General features: G+C 33.5%; 1 protein-coding gene across 1 annotated transcript; it reads right to left on the minus strand.

Moving 5' to 3' along the window:
* Nucleotides 1–1,158: 1,158 nt before the first annotated feature.
* LOC18049088 (TMV resistance protein N) lies at nucleotides 1,159–11,064 on the minus strand. Its single transcript, XM_024187135.1, has 6 exons — nucleotides 10,577–11,064; nucleotides 9,990–10,198; nucleotides 3,757–4,646; nucleotides 3,329–3,613; nucleotides 1,919–3,214; nucleotides 1,159–1,821 (listed from the first exon to the last, which is right to left on the minus strand). Exons 1-6 carry the CDS (start codon nucleotides 11,062–11,064, stop codon nucleotides 1,159–1,161), a joined length of 3,831 nt encoding a protein of 1,276 aa, XP_024042903.1.
* Nucleotides 11,065–15,308: the final 4,244 nt, after the last annotated feature.

The following is a 15,308-nucleotide window of genomic DNA, read 5'->3' on the forward strand; positions in this document are numbered from 1 at the left end:
TATCATCAGATGGGAATGGGCCTTGGGGATGCTAAGATGTTGTGACACTACCTGTCAGCGGCTATGAACAATAATTTTTTGCCGAATACATTTATTTGATAGATCCTTACATAAAATATAAGTAGTATTGATAATTTCACTTCATCCATCTCTGAAACTAACAAGAGTAAATTTAACCTAAACACTGGTCATTCAATCTCATTTTCCTCTATAAAGCAATTTAATTTATACAGTTTGTTTAACAATTTAATTTGTACAGTTTATTTAATTTGCAGCATTTTGTCAGACTTGGTATTGGTTTAATTTATAATGTTGATAACTAAAACTCAGAAGGCGCTGGAGCTATTCAAGTAAAATCTAAAAAAATTAAGTAAGAATCTCAACAAAGGAAAATCCATATCAGCTTCAAGTGCTATATAATTTAGAATAAGCTTAGCTGAGCTACTCAAATAGAAAGAACAGCAGAAGCTGCACGCCGACAATAAAAATAATAATAATCAGATTGCAATGACCTAATTATTAGTTTATTGTTCACTCGTAGCAATGCAATTGATGTAGGATAGTTGTGTAGGATAAATAGAGTATCTTTCCGAAGACATAAGTTCTAAGTGTCCGTTTGAGACATATAATACTATTTCAAAGCTTACAATGAGACGAATCTAAACTAATATGACTGTACCAAAAGAAAAAAATCAATCAGATTGAGATGGCCTAATTAGTGTACTGTTTACTCGTATCGATGCTACAATTCGTCAATTATGTATTCAAAAAATGAGAGAGCTTCAAGAAGAGACAATGCTGCAATGAAACAGGCATAATAAGGATATAAAGCAGAGGTTTACTTCAGTCCTTTATTTTTTTTCCTTTCTTTAATTTTCAGCTCATGAGAAATCACAAAATTCAAAGCTTCAATTTGATCGTGCACGAAAGCAATTTTGATTCTTGCAAGACATATTTTGATTCTGACCAACTATTTCACCCTAGCCGAGCATTTTCTTGTGATTTAACCCAAAAAAAAAAAAAACTGCAAGAGAAGATATAGTAAATAAATAAAAAGAAAGCAAATGAAATACCATATGAAAAGAAAATAAATTATTGAAATCGAGATGCATACTTTCACAAAAATGCAGAGAATAAGTAACAAGTAGGCTTTGCCCTTCATTCGAGTTGTCTAAATCTTTTAAGAAGTGGCTCTTCAACATCATCACAGCAGCCACTGCCACTGGCTTCAGTTGCCCCAATATTTTCTGCTCGGCTTCGCTTTGATGCTGTGGCTACTTCCGAATTTGATCCAACAAAATTGTGATGGAATTCGTTCAGATTATAAGAAGTAAAGCGAGTCCATTTCTTTGTTGTTTGGTCAAACTCCTCGACTTCGTGCATATAAACTGGATGGAAACCGCACCTTTTCACCTTCAATCCAGGACCTGACTGAGGTTTAAATGACAACTCAATATGATCAGATTCAAAATGCCAATTAGTATCATAGCAGCGTTGACGAGACAAATAGAGTAGCCAAAGATGGTCTGACCCACAACGACCAAATTTCTCTCTAAAATCTACAAAGTAAAAGGTATTAGAACCGACCATTTCGCAGTGCAATTGATGTGTGGGATATGAATGCCATAATTTGATACCGGTTGAATGTTTAGGGACATGAAAAACAGAGCAAATAGCATATCCCACAACCCTATTCTTATTATACAAATATGAAGGCCTTCTGACAGTAATTGATGAACCCTCATTCTGATACATGAACCACTTGGGAATTTCGCTTCCTGGAACAACAATGAAGAAAAAATTTCTTTGATCTGACACTTCCTGCAACCAAAAAATAAAAAATTAAGGAGTCCATATCATTACTCAATTTTCGGGCATAATTACAGCATAGCTGGAAGACACGGAGTGAGAGACTGACCTTAAGGTACTCTCGTAGCATTGAAAATTCCAGACCGTTGTTTCCGAGCAATTTCAAGCTGCCTATACAATTAATTAATGTGCAATAGGACTTGCGCAGTTTTAATGCACCTAACAATGTCACCAACGAAGCACAACCATTCACTTTAACTTTCTTTACGTTGGGTGGAAGTTGTGGCAGAGATTGAAGCCTTTTACAATCTTCCAACACCAATATTTCAAGCTTAAAAAGACGATTAATGCTTGCCGGTAGCGAAACAAAATTGTTTCCGCTCAGATACAATTTTTTTAATGAGTATAAGTTGCCAATATCACTCGGGATTGTTCCTTCCCGTAGATCACAGTAACTGAGATCCAATTTGCTTAAAGAGCACAAACCTGACAGAGAAATCAACCTTAAAGCCCCTAGGTCTGAACTCCTTCGCATCCAATTGAAGAGAAATTGCAAATGCCATGATGTAGACGACGGTTGTCCATAGCACCCAGAAAAAGATAGAGTTTTAAGATTCTTCATAAGAAAAATGGAGGATGCAGGTCGCCTTATAGCTGTTCCGCTTATATCAAGTTCTTCCAGACTTTCTATTTGCCCAAGCGTCTCTGGCACATTTTCAAGTTTGGAGCATCCTGAGAGATTTAGAGTTTGAAGATATTTCAAACCATTTATACCGCTGGGAAGTCTCACTAGATTGTTGCAGTTATTCAAATTTAGCAATTGAAGTCCGGTCAAAAGTTCTATAGAAGATGGCACTTCTGTAATGGAAGTTCCATCTAAGAAGAGCTCCGTCAGATCTTTCATACTTCCCCAAATCTCTGGAAACTTCCTAAACTTCGAGCAACCAGAGAGCTTAAGAGTTCTTAGGCATTTTAATCTTGTTAAAGAAATTGAAAGACTCTTGATATTTTTGCAATCTTTCAAATTCAACAGAGTAAGTCCAGTTAGATGTTGAATTGATAATGGCAACTCTTCAATAGTTGTTCTGTCTAAACAGAGTTCTGACAGATCATTCATATTTCCATCAAACTCTAGAAACTTCTTTATCAGTTTTGAGCAACCAGAAAGAACGAGTGTTTTAAGCGATTTCATAGAAATCTTGGTTGGAAGAGTTGTAAGACTTGTACAATCTTTCAGGTTCAATATGATAAGCTTACTGTGAAGCAGTAAAGATGGGTGAATTTCACGCAGCCTTGTACATCCTTCAAGATCCAGCTCCTCTAAATTTGAGACCTCTGTGAAGTTTGGTGTTTTAATCAAGTCCTGTGAATGGCTGAGTTTCATGACTTTCAACATGTTTAAAGGCTGTTGAAAACAAAAGCAGGAAAAATGATATTTCTTAATTTATATACAACTGTAATACTATCAACAATTATTCACAGAAAAAATTCAAATTATTGACAAAATTATTGATCTTACTTTGATTCCCTTCCATAATTCTTCAATGCGGCTGTAGCACATTTTAAATTCAACAGTTTTATCCAATTGCAGATTTGATGGCAAAGATTTCAAAGGATACCGATGCCAATCAAGTAATCGCAACCTGTTAGAGAGGTATTCTAGGCCTCCAGGAAGTTGCACATTACTAATTTTGAGCAGTCTTAGGTTGGTAATTTTCGAAAATGCTTTAGCACTTGCACTTAAGTAAACCTCATTTTCAGGAAAGTAGGCATTAATTATTATTCCTTCCATTACTTCACCTCCCTGAAAATTATAAGCAAACAATAAGCAAAATAATAATAATAATAATAATAATAATGTAAAGATGTTGAAAATTCGTCAGAGATGTAATTGGGAAAAATAAAGTAGCAAGCATCAACAAGTTTTTCATTTAATAATTCACTTACTGTGTTTTCTATCAACACTTGGCGTACTTCTTTTTCCTTCCATAATCTGCTGCGTTTCCCAGGTTCTTCGGGGGACTGTCTCGTGACAATCAGTTGTCCCAATTCTTGTAACAAATCATGCATCCCCAGTGTGTTGTCGTCATCAACTATTAAAAGAGATCTTTCAATAAGAACTTCTATTCCAATGACAGGGAAAAAACCACATCCCTCTAGAATTTTTGTTACATAATCTCTATTCTTCCCTTTAAAGAAACATGCAATATCAAGAAATATTTTCTTCTCAGAATCTTGTAGTCGGTCAAAACTTATTTGAAGTATACTCATAATCTTCTTTGGAGGATCTATTTGAAGTCTTTCCAGGGTACTTCTCCATTGCTCCACAGATCTAACATTCAAAAAGGAACCTAAAACTTCGATAGCTAATGGAATACCACCAGCATAATTTACAAAACGTTCAGATAGCTGCACATGTTCTTCCAAAGGCTGATTGTTTTTAAAAGCTTTCATGTTGAAGAGTTGAAGAGCTTCATTGTAGTTTAGTCCATTAGGCTTATACACTTCATCCACTCCATTTGTCTTTAACAAACCTTCATCTCTTGATGTTATGATGATCCTACTGCCTGAACCATACCACCCATGCTTTCCAGCTAAATATTCTAATTGCTTTGAATCAACCACATCATCAATAACAAGAAGAACCTTCTTGTGTTGCAGCCTACTCCCTAAAATGTTAATGCCATCATCCTCATTCCATATCCTATTATCTGTAAGCTTTAGTAATTGGGAAACGAGTTGCCTTTGAAAAGAGATTACACCACCTTCCCTTTCAGATTTTTCTCTAACATTAGCAAGAAAACTGCTTCCTTCAAATTCATGAGAGATCAAGTCATGTTAAGGAAGCTCATCAAGCATCAAAAGAATGCACACACTTGGCACGTGTGATTTGATGTCCAGTCAGCTTAGCAGTTAGGAATTAGAATGACAGCTCAGCAAAGTCTGTTATGTAATCTCTGTATTCTGTTAGTACTGTTTTGTGTTCAGCTTTGTGATTAGCAGCATGTATATATATAATCATTACAGCCGAGGTTTGTAATTAATGAAATAACAAGCAAAGCAATAAAAGATTTGGAATATTCATTTTCTTTCATTTTCTCGAAAGCCAAACAAATATATCAACTCTGTTTTTAACATTTCAACATGGTATCAGAGCCACAGAGAGCAAGCTCTAGTAATCAGCAAACAACTAATACAAATCAATACACTCAAATCAATTTCTCTTTCATGAATCCAATCAAACTAGATCGCTCAAATTACCTGCTATGGCGTTCACAAGTTCTAGCTTCAATTAGAGGAAATCGACTGGAGGACTTCATTACAGGAGACAAACCAGCACCTGAGAAATATCTTATTCTTACTGGAGCTAATGGATCTACTCAGAAGGTTGATAATCCAGAGTATCAGAATTGGAGATCACTGGATCAAACCTTACTCGGATGGTTGCTGTCATCAATAAATGAAGGTAATCTAAGCCTTGTTATCAATTGTGCAAGTTCGTTTGATGTTTGGAAAACTCTAGAAAAGAAATTTGGTGTTCAGTCTGAAGCTAGGGTTCTCCAGCTTAGATATGAATTGAATACTCTCAAAAAGGAGTCTTTAAATGTTGAAGATTATTGCATAAAAATGAAGTCTATAGCTGACAAGCTTGCTAGTGCTGGAAGTCCTATAACAGAAAAAGATCTTATGTTAACCATACTGAATGGACTAGGATCTGGTTTTCGTGATATTGCAACTTTCATAACTGGATCTAAAATGGAGTATGATGATGCTTATGCATTGTTACTTACACATGAAACTAGACTAGAGCAAGAACAGGAAGATAAAGGTATGTTTAATGCAAATTATGCATACTATCCCAAGATGTTTTATGCTCAATCCAGAGGTAGTTTTAGAAGAGGAGGATATACTGGTGGTGGTTTTGGAAACTTTGGTGGTAGGAATCATATTATGGGGAGAGGTAATGTTCACCCTCAGAGGTTTCATTCTGGAGGTTTCAGAGGAGGATATGGTAGAGGATACTCTCCTGGACAAACTAATACTTTTAATTCCTTTCAAGTACCTAGAAATCCATCACAAGTTGCTAGAGGTGGATTCACTGGCTCAAATGGAATGCAAGGAAGTTCTGGAAATTCAGAAGAGATAACATGTCAGATATGTTTTAAGACTGGTCATACTGCTGATGTCTGCTGGCATAGGTTTGTTGAAGATTACATGCCTACACCAAGGGGTTTTGGAAAGGGTAAAGGACCAAGAGCAGCTTATTTCAGTAATTTTGAGGGCTTTACTCCTTATCAAGGATATGAAGACTGTGATAATCTCAATTACATGTCACCAAATGCTTATTCTCCCTCTACTGCTAACAGTTACTCTGGAAGTGAGTCTTATATTCCTGCAGCAGCATTTGTAGCCAATTGTGAAGGACCTGCTGATGATGGCTGGTACTTGGATAGTGGAGCTACTCATCATCTGACTAATAACATGGATAATCTGCATCACAGGGAGGAATATAAAGGTATGGATCAACTTATTATTGGAAATGGCCAAGGTTTGCACATCTCTCATATTGGAAATTCTTTTCTGTCATATAGAGCTTCATCACACTCAAATCTAAAGCCTACACACACTGCTATAGCACTTAAAGACATGTTACTTGTTCCATCAATTACCAAAAATTTGTTGAGCATTTCTAGATTGACATCTGACAACCCTTTATCTGTCGAATTTTGTGGTAATGTTTGTTTTGTAAAGGACATGAAGGGACAAGTGCTTCTGCAGGGTTTTGCTGAGAAAGGTCTATACAAGCTGCTGCTGAAAACCAAAAACTCCTCACCTGCATCTCACATGTCTACCTTTCAATTGAATAAACCAGTGTCTATGTTGTCCTTTTTGAATATTCCTTCAACTTCTCAAAATTGTACAGCTCTTGATAAAGCTTGTTATCATGCTATTCAAAATAATTGTAACCAGAAACATGATGATATGACAATTTTACATAGACGATTTGGACATCCAAGTTCTGTCATTCTGATGCATTTGCTTAACTCTTGTTCTAAGCTTAAAGTCTCTCAAAAATCTGTTCACTCTTCTGCACTTAACTTGTGTGAAGCTTGTCAGCTAGGAAAAGTCCACAAACAGCACTTTCCAGCTACTGAAACAAAAACCAAACAGGTGTTAGAACTAATTCATACTGATCTATGGGGGCCATCACCTACTGTGTCTAGGAATGGTTATAGGTATTATATCAGTTTCATTGATGATTACAGCAGATATACTTGGATTTACCCACTTAAACTCAAATCAGAAGCCTTTGAGGTTTTCAAGCTCTTTAAAATCCAAGTTGAAAATCAGTTTAACACTCAGGTCAAGATGTTGCAATCTGACTGGGGGGGAGAATATAGAGTGTTTAATGATTTTCTTAACCAAAGTGGGATTCTCTTCAGGCATTCATGTCCATACACTCATCATCAAAATGGTTTGGTTGAGAGGAAACATAGGCATATAGTTGAGCTAGGATTAACTCTTTTAGCTCAGGCAAATCTCCCTTTCAAATTTTGGTGGGATGCTGTCCATACAGCTGTATATCATATAAACAGACTTCCAACACCTTTACTGAACCTAATCTCTCCCTATGAAAAGTTATTTGCTCATAAACCAGACTATAACTTCTTAAAGTGTTTTGGGTGTCTATGCTATCCATATTTGAGAGATTTCAATAAACACAAGTTTGATTTCCATACCAGCAAGTGCATTTTTATTGGCTATAGCCCTTCTCATAAAGGCTATAAGTGTCTCACAAGTTCTGGTAAAGTTCACATACTGAGACATGTGATATTTGATGAAAAAGTGTTTCCTTACTCAACTGATAATGCTTTCAACTTGTCTCAACAAAACAAAAACTCTGAAACACCAGTATCAGTGTCTAATTTTTCTCCACAACAAGTCTATCAGTTATCTACCCTTTTCTTACCTCACAGCAGCTTTGAAGATGCTTACTCAGCAAGCTCAGCAGGACATCAACAAACACCTTCTATGCCTGTACATACAGACATTCCATGTCAACAAGAACAAGGTAACCACACTCTATCAGAATCATCATCATTTTCTTTACCTTCACAAAATCCAGAGTCTTCACGAAATCCAGAACCACTTCAAACACAACCTGAAAACCAAATAGACATCCAACAAAACACAGCACATATCACAAACAAAATTCTTGCTTCACAACCTTCTCATAAAATGACTACCAGATCAAAATCTGGAATCTTCAAACCCAAGCTATACACTGCAACTTTAGCCAATAAGGAACCTGATACAATTCAAGAAGCTCTTTGTGATCAGAACTGGTACCAAGCCATGAGAGATGAGTATGAAGCACTGATCAGGAATAACACTTGGTCATTAGTTCCACATTCAGCTGAGCACAAAATTGTTGGCAATAAATGGGTGTTTAGGATTAAGCAGAACACTGATGGTAGCATAGCTAAGTACAAAGCTAGGCTAGTTGCTAAAGGTTTTCAGCAAACTGAAGGAGTTGACTATTTTGAGACTTTTAGTCCTGTTGTGAAACCATGTACTGTGAGGATTGTGTTGAGCTTAGCTATGATGAACAAGTGGGTAGTTAGACAAGTTGATGTGAACAATGCCTTTCTAAATGGAGAGTTGAATGAGGATGTATACATGTGTCAGCCAGAGGGATTTGTTGATATGCAAAAACCTGGTCATGTGTGCAAGTTGAAGAAAGCTTTGTATGGTCTGAAACAGGCTCCTAGGGCCTGGTATGACAAGCTAAAGAACTCCTTAATCACAATCTGGAATTTTCAGAACTCTAAGGCTGATACATCTCTTTTCTTTAAGGAGATACATGGATCAATAATACTAATTCTGATATATGTCGATGATATCTTAATTACTGGTGCAAATAGTAAGGAATTGGAAAGGTTCATCTCTGAGTTTAGTAAAATGTTTGTTTTAAAAGATCTGGGAACACTGTCATACTTCCTTGGCATAGAAGTTGTTTATGCTCAAGATAGTATGTATTTGTCACAGAAGAAATACATTAGAGATCTACTGAACAGAGCTGACATGTTGGATTGCAAGAGCTGTGACACTCCAATGGTTACAGGTTACAAACTTCAGAAGGAAGTTAAAGGGCATCTAGGACAGTATATTGAAGATGCAACAGTCTACAGAAGCTTAGTTGGAGGCCTGCAGTATCTGGTTTTAACTAGACCAGAAATTGCTTTTGCAGTTCATAAACTAAGCCAATATGTAGCAGCACCAACCCTTCAACATATATTAGCTTGCAAAAGAGTCCTCAGATATTTGAAAGCAACAGAAGATTATGGATTAAAATTTTCAGCTGAAGGGGAAATGAAAATTACAGGCTACACTGATGCAGATTGGGCATGTGATGTTGATGATAGAAAATCGATAGGAGCCTACTGCATTTACTTTGGAAACAACCTGGTGTCTTGGTCATCAAAGAAGCAAACTGTAGTCACAAGGTCAAGTGCTGAGAGTGAGTATAGAGCACTTGCCTCTGCAAGTGCAGAAATTACCTGGATACAATCACTACTTAAAGAACTTAAAATTGAATGCACAACTTTACCAACAATTTGGTGTGACAATGTCAGTGCAACAGAGTTAGCTAAGAATCCTGTCTATCACTCAAGAACAAAGCACATTGAGTTAGACATGCATTTTGTTAGAGATAAGGTGCTGGCAAGAGAGCTTGAAATCTACTATATTCCAAGTGAAGAGCAGATTGCAGACATCTTGACAAAGCCTCTCACATTTACTCATTTCAATTACTTTAGAGCCAAACTCAAGGTTCATCCATGTCCCTTGAGTTTGAGGGGGGCTGTTAAGGAAGCTCATCAAGCATCAAAAGAATGCACACACTTGGCACGTGTGATTTGATGTCCAGTCAGCTTAGCAGTTAGGAATTAGAATGACAGCTCAGCAAAGTCTGTTATGTAATCTCTGTATTCTGTTAGTACTGTTTTGTGTTCAGCTTTGTGATTAGCAGCATGTATATATATAATCATTACAGCCGAGGTTTGTAATTAATGAAATAACAAGCAAAGCAATAAAAGATCTGGAATATTCATTTTCTTTCATTTTCTCGAAAGCCAAACAAATATATCAACTCTGTTTTTAACATTTCAACAAGTCATAAATAACTCTTGCAATAGTCGTCTTACCTAAACCTCCCACACCGCATATCCCTATCATACGAACATCAGCACTAGGACCTTTATCCATAAGAAACCTCAGTTCCTCCAAGCGTGAGTCTATTCCTACTAGCTTCTTAAGAATCTTTGATTTTACACGAATTTGACTTGATATTGGATTGACAATATCGGAAATAAATTTTGACTCGTTCCTGTAGTTTAAAAAGACCAAAGAAAGATTGGTGTTGTTAAATTAAAGTTATTATGAACGTGGTAACAAATCAATTCCATATTATGAATAAAATCCAAACCATGCAATATTCATTAGATCAAATTGAAGTAATGCATGTAACATGTTGTTACATATGGCTAAGTAACACTTTATTATATATGGCTAATCTTTAGGTATGTTCTAGCGAAATATCTACATTCATCTGTACCTATTCATTTGCAAATAAACATATATGGAGCTATTATTTTATTTACTGCGCATCATAAGGTAGACATAATAATCAGAAGAATTTTAGCTGAAAATAGTATATTAGATGTTGTTTGATTAAACTAATAAACATATTAATCAGAAGAGCTACCTGTACTCCTTTAGTTCCCAGCCTGAGATAGTAGCCACCTCTTTCAAAGCTTCTCTCCACTTCTGTACCTTTTCTATACTCTTCTTAAAAACTTCTACATGTTTAGCAAATGCTTCTTGAAAATTTCCGGTCTGATTCCTTACAACTGTTGGTTCCACGTCATAGAAAATTGGGTAAACCATTCGTTGAGCATTTTTGTTTTTGCAATCAAGAATATGAACAAGTTCATCTAAGCACCAAGTGGAAGAAGCATAATTTTTTGAGAAAACAATAATTGCAATTCTTGATGCTTCAATTGCTTTAAGGAGACGAGGAGAAATGGACTCTCCTTTCTCAAGTTCTTTGTCATCCTTGAATACATAAATTCCTTTCCCATTCAAAGCAGCATATAGATGACTTATGAAACTTTTACGGGTGTCTGCTCCTCTAAAGCTTAGGAAGACATCATATGTCCAGTGACAGACATTTTGGTTGCTTACTGAAGTCATTTTATTTGTTCCTGCAAATTTAGAATAAAGTAAGTCTTACTAGGAACAACTGATACTTTTTAGAATTATAGAGAAAATTCATTCTTATTAATTTCAAATGGCTCTCAAGCCTAATTTAGATAAAATATTCAATAACATAAAAGTAATCAATCATCAGAAATCAAGGATCCATATTAAAAAAAAATAATAGTTGTAATACTTTTCATATGTGTATGACTATAATGGCCTTGATTATTGCCATATGTGAATGCCACAATGGTCTTGATTCTTGTCATCCAATTATCACATAATGGGTTTGATTCTTGCCACCTGTGCATGTTGTGATGGTCTTGATCTTTGTCATGTATGCATCACATTACGGATTTCATCCTTGCCATATACGCATTACATCCATGTAATTCTTATCACAATTGTAATCCAAATTACAGATTTTCTTGCTGAAAGATGTGATGAAATCTTGTAGCCTTTTTTTTTTTAAATGGGCTTAAACGTAACCTAAAGACCCTCTAAAACTCAACACCAGGAAAGAGTGAAAAAACCTGCTTTTGACATTTTTTTTTTAAATAAAAAAATTCACATATATATCACACCCACAGCCCACCATGTTTGGAAAGCGATCATCGACATGCTAACCAAACACCCACAGATTTGAAGACTCTCAAACCCGTTCTGAAATCATAATAACTTTTCTTTTCTTTTCTTTTCTTTTTATTTTGTGCAATGGTGCGAGGGAATTTTATTAATTAAAATTAGTTGACAATAAATTGTACCAAAATATTGTTTAAAGAGAATGCTTCTCATTTGGAAATTAATGATCTTCTTCTTAAACAAAATAAACAGATGCACAGCTTCTTATTTGCTTTCTTTACTCCAAAAAAAAAATTATGCTTTCTTTACTCTAAAAAAAAAAAATTATACTTAATAAATCCCAAAATGTAAGTAGAATTTTTTTTTCAGATGCTGATTGTAGAGTTCGTATGCCGGCCTTTAAGTTCATATAAAATTAACATTCAAGCTTTCTTCCAATATTTAAACATACCGGATATGCAAATTAATTCTGAAAATAAAAGATAAATATACAAGATAAAACTTACAGCTTATTTGAACTCCACTGAAGTATTTTCCCAAAGGAAAGAAGTTAATAAAATGGCGCAACTTCTAGCTAGTTTCTCATCCTCAGATCTGTAGTATGAGCAAGACTTAGTAAAAATTGACTTGCATAATTAAATTACTCGTCATAGACTTCTACTCGTATAACTAATTATTCATTATAAATTTCCACTTGTTACAATTAATTATTCAAAGCACTGTTAAGAAAAAGGATACTAAGTGTCATGGACTGTCCAAAATTTCCAGCCTTTTAACTTGACAAGTTCAAGATGTCCTAGCTTGGCTTGTCTCTAGAATGCTCCATCTCTATCGCATTGCACACTTGTACCTGGTTAGGATGTCTTCAGAATTTGCTAGAGTGTTTTAGCATGCAGCTTGTACATAGAATTCTCTAGGATACTGTAGGCATTGTTAGACATAAGAGCTCTCTACGAGCCATGAGAACTCTCGATACATAGAATACTCTAGAATTCTATTTATAAGGCAAACCTCCTTATAAATAGGGCATGACACTAAGCATTTGCAACAAGTAAGAGCAATAAGCGACTCGAGCGCTTGTAGACAAGCTATCAAAGCTCTCTTGTACATATACTCTTGTGAATAATACACGTTCTCTTTGTCTCAATTGATCACTTCCTCTTTGGCTCTTCCAAAAGCATCTTAGCTTAACTAGTTATGAAGATCAAAGCTTACTTAACAAGTTTCGAAAAAAAATTGTATAAGTATCACACAAGTTTGCTGTGCAAAATACTCACCCTGTGATACCAAGGTTTCCTTTTCACCATAATACCCATTGGCTTTATAAACTAAAAGAACTATCTCCAATATTTTATAATAAATAGAAATACAATATTAAAATAAATGTGATAATATATTTTCTAAAATAATTTCAATATTTAAAAATATTTTAATATTTTACAAATATATTTTATTGAATTAAAGTCAATTTTATAATAAAAAGAAACATAATATTTAAAAACACATTAAATTTTAAATTATTTTCAATAATATGTAAAATAATAGTTTTAATATAATTAATACATGAGATATTGTACCAAGTGTAATTTCTATTTAACGCTAAGATTTATTTAAAATCTTTATAATAAATAAAAATATATTCTAAAATAAATATAATAATTAAAATTTTTAACATTATTTTAAATATAAAGAAATATTTTAACACTATTAGTCTATAAGACAAATTATATTACTCATATTTATTTGTATTTATTAAAAAATTTAAAGTCAATTTTCTAATTGCTATATTTAAAGAATTTTATTATTAAAAATGAATCTTGTTATTCCATTTTGAAAATTGGGGACATCAATAACCATTTCCACAAATCTTGATGGTTTAGCTATCTTTTTCCCTATTAAATATCATAAAATTCTTCAAATAGCATTCACTATCATTGAAAATAATGTGCTTCTTTAGTTTGTTAAATAGTCAACAGAACTGTTGTTCGAGCATCTTCCAAGAAATTGTTTATGAAATGGAAATATAAATATAGTAATAAACATGGTGGTGTTGTTTCAAGTTAAATTTTTTACTTAAAAATTTGATAGATTATTACTTTCAAGCAATCTAATTATAGGTATTGAAAGTTAAAGTAGTATTTAATATTGATTCTTCATCGACTATTAGATTTCTTAGAACCAATCTCTCAACATTTATGTCAAGATTTTAAGTAAAAGTTTTAATTTAAAATATCATAGTCCTGCAAATATATATATATATATATATATATTTATATAACCACGACTACGTTGCATTAGGGGTAAACAAAACCCATTGTTTGTCCTTTACCTAAATGACCGTTGAATAATATCCAACAATTGGAACCGGAGTACTTAGTAATAAGACAGTAAAGGAACTGTTAGGAAATTAATTGCAGCAAACTGGTGGACAGTTAGTAATAACTAATTATACAATATATGCAACAAAGGGCCATGCAAGTGGGGTTTGGAATCAGATTTATCTAAGAATATGAAATATTATAAGGGAAAAGGACATTTACACTTCAAAATTTGAGAAAATGGTCGCCAACATTTTCAAGCTTTTGAAAAGAGATACTAAGACTCAATTTTAATTATAATGCCCTTTGTGTCTATTATTCCAAAAAAAATTTGTACTAAATAGAAATATAATATTAAAATAAATAGAATAATATATAAATTTTAAAATAATTTCAATGTATTTAAAAATATTTTAATAGTTTACAACCTATTAGATATATTTTATTATGTTAAAGTAAATTTTATAATAAAGAGAAACATAACATTAAAATAAATGTGTTAAATTTAAATTATTTTGAATATTAATGTAAAATAATAATTTCAACATTATTAGTATATGAGATTCTTTTTAATTGTTAAATGTTTTTAGCGCAAATATTTATTAAAAATCTCTACAATAAAGACAAATATATTATTAAAATAAATATAATAATATAGATATTTAAATTTATTTAAATATTAAAATATTTTAATATTATTAGTCTAGTAAAGAGATTACATTATTTATATAATATTTTTATTTATTAAAAATTTTAAAGTTAATTTCAGTAAATATTTCAAAGCATATTACAGTCAAAATGGAGTCTTAGAGTCCATTTTTTTAACTTAAGGGTCTGCATGACCGTTTCCCCAAACCTTGAGGTATAAATATCATTTTCCCAAATAATTAGTTAAATATTCTTACAAGATTTATTACTCTTCTAAAATAGATTATGGTTAACACCTTGTCTTTGGTCTTAATTTAATTCGAAAAATCTAAAGACTTTTGAAAGTAAAAATTAATTTGATTAAAGGAAACACAGTTTACAATTCGTAATAGCGTAAACAAATATCAAATTCGGGGCATCCATCCTTGTTATCCACAACTTTAAAGTTTCCATTATTCCGATTTTTTCGGCCTTCCTATGTGAAAGACAATGAAGCAATTAACCACTTAGATATCATATCATAGACCTGCGGATTCGCATCGAGCACTCGTCTCCATTCTTTTTTACATTTTTCCAAATTCAGAGAGACATAAATCTTCTGAACAAATTGCTAATAATTTAGATTACATAATGCTCTGTTTTGCTTACACAAGCTCTACTAAACAGAGCAACATTATTAATAGGGTTTGA

Source organism: Citrus clementina, unplaced genomic scaffold (genome assembly GCF_000493195.1).
Source record: "Citrus clementina cultivar Clemenules unplaced genomic scaffold, Citrus_clementina_v1.0 scaffold_3, whole genome shotgun sequence".
Lineage (NCBI taxonomy): Eukaryota > Viridiplantae > Streptophyta > Magnoliopsida > Sapindales > Rutaceae > Citrus > Citrus x clementina.

Excerpts from the sequence above, each read along its gene's own strand:
- LOC18049088 (XM_024187135.1), bottom strand. The coding sequence starts at position 11,064 with ATGACTTCAGTAAGCAACCAAAATGTCTGTCACTGGACATATGATGTC. Across the intron at positions 10,199-10,576 it reads TGGGAACTAAAGGAGTACAG|GAACGAGTCAAAATTTATTT; the intron begins GTAGCTCTTCTG and ends TTTAAACTACAG. Across the intron at positions 1,822-1,918 it reads TGCTACGAGAGTACCTTAAG|GAAGTGTCAGATCAAAGAAA; the intron begins GTCAGTCTCTCA and ends TTTTGGTTGCAG.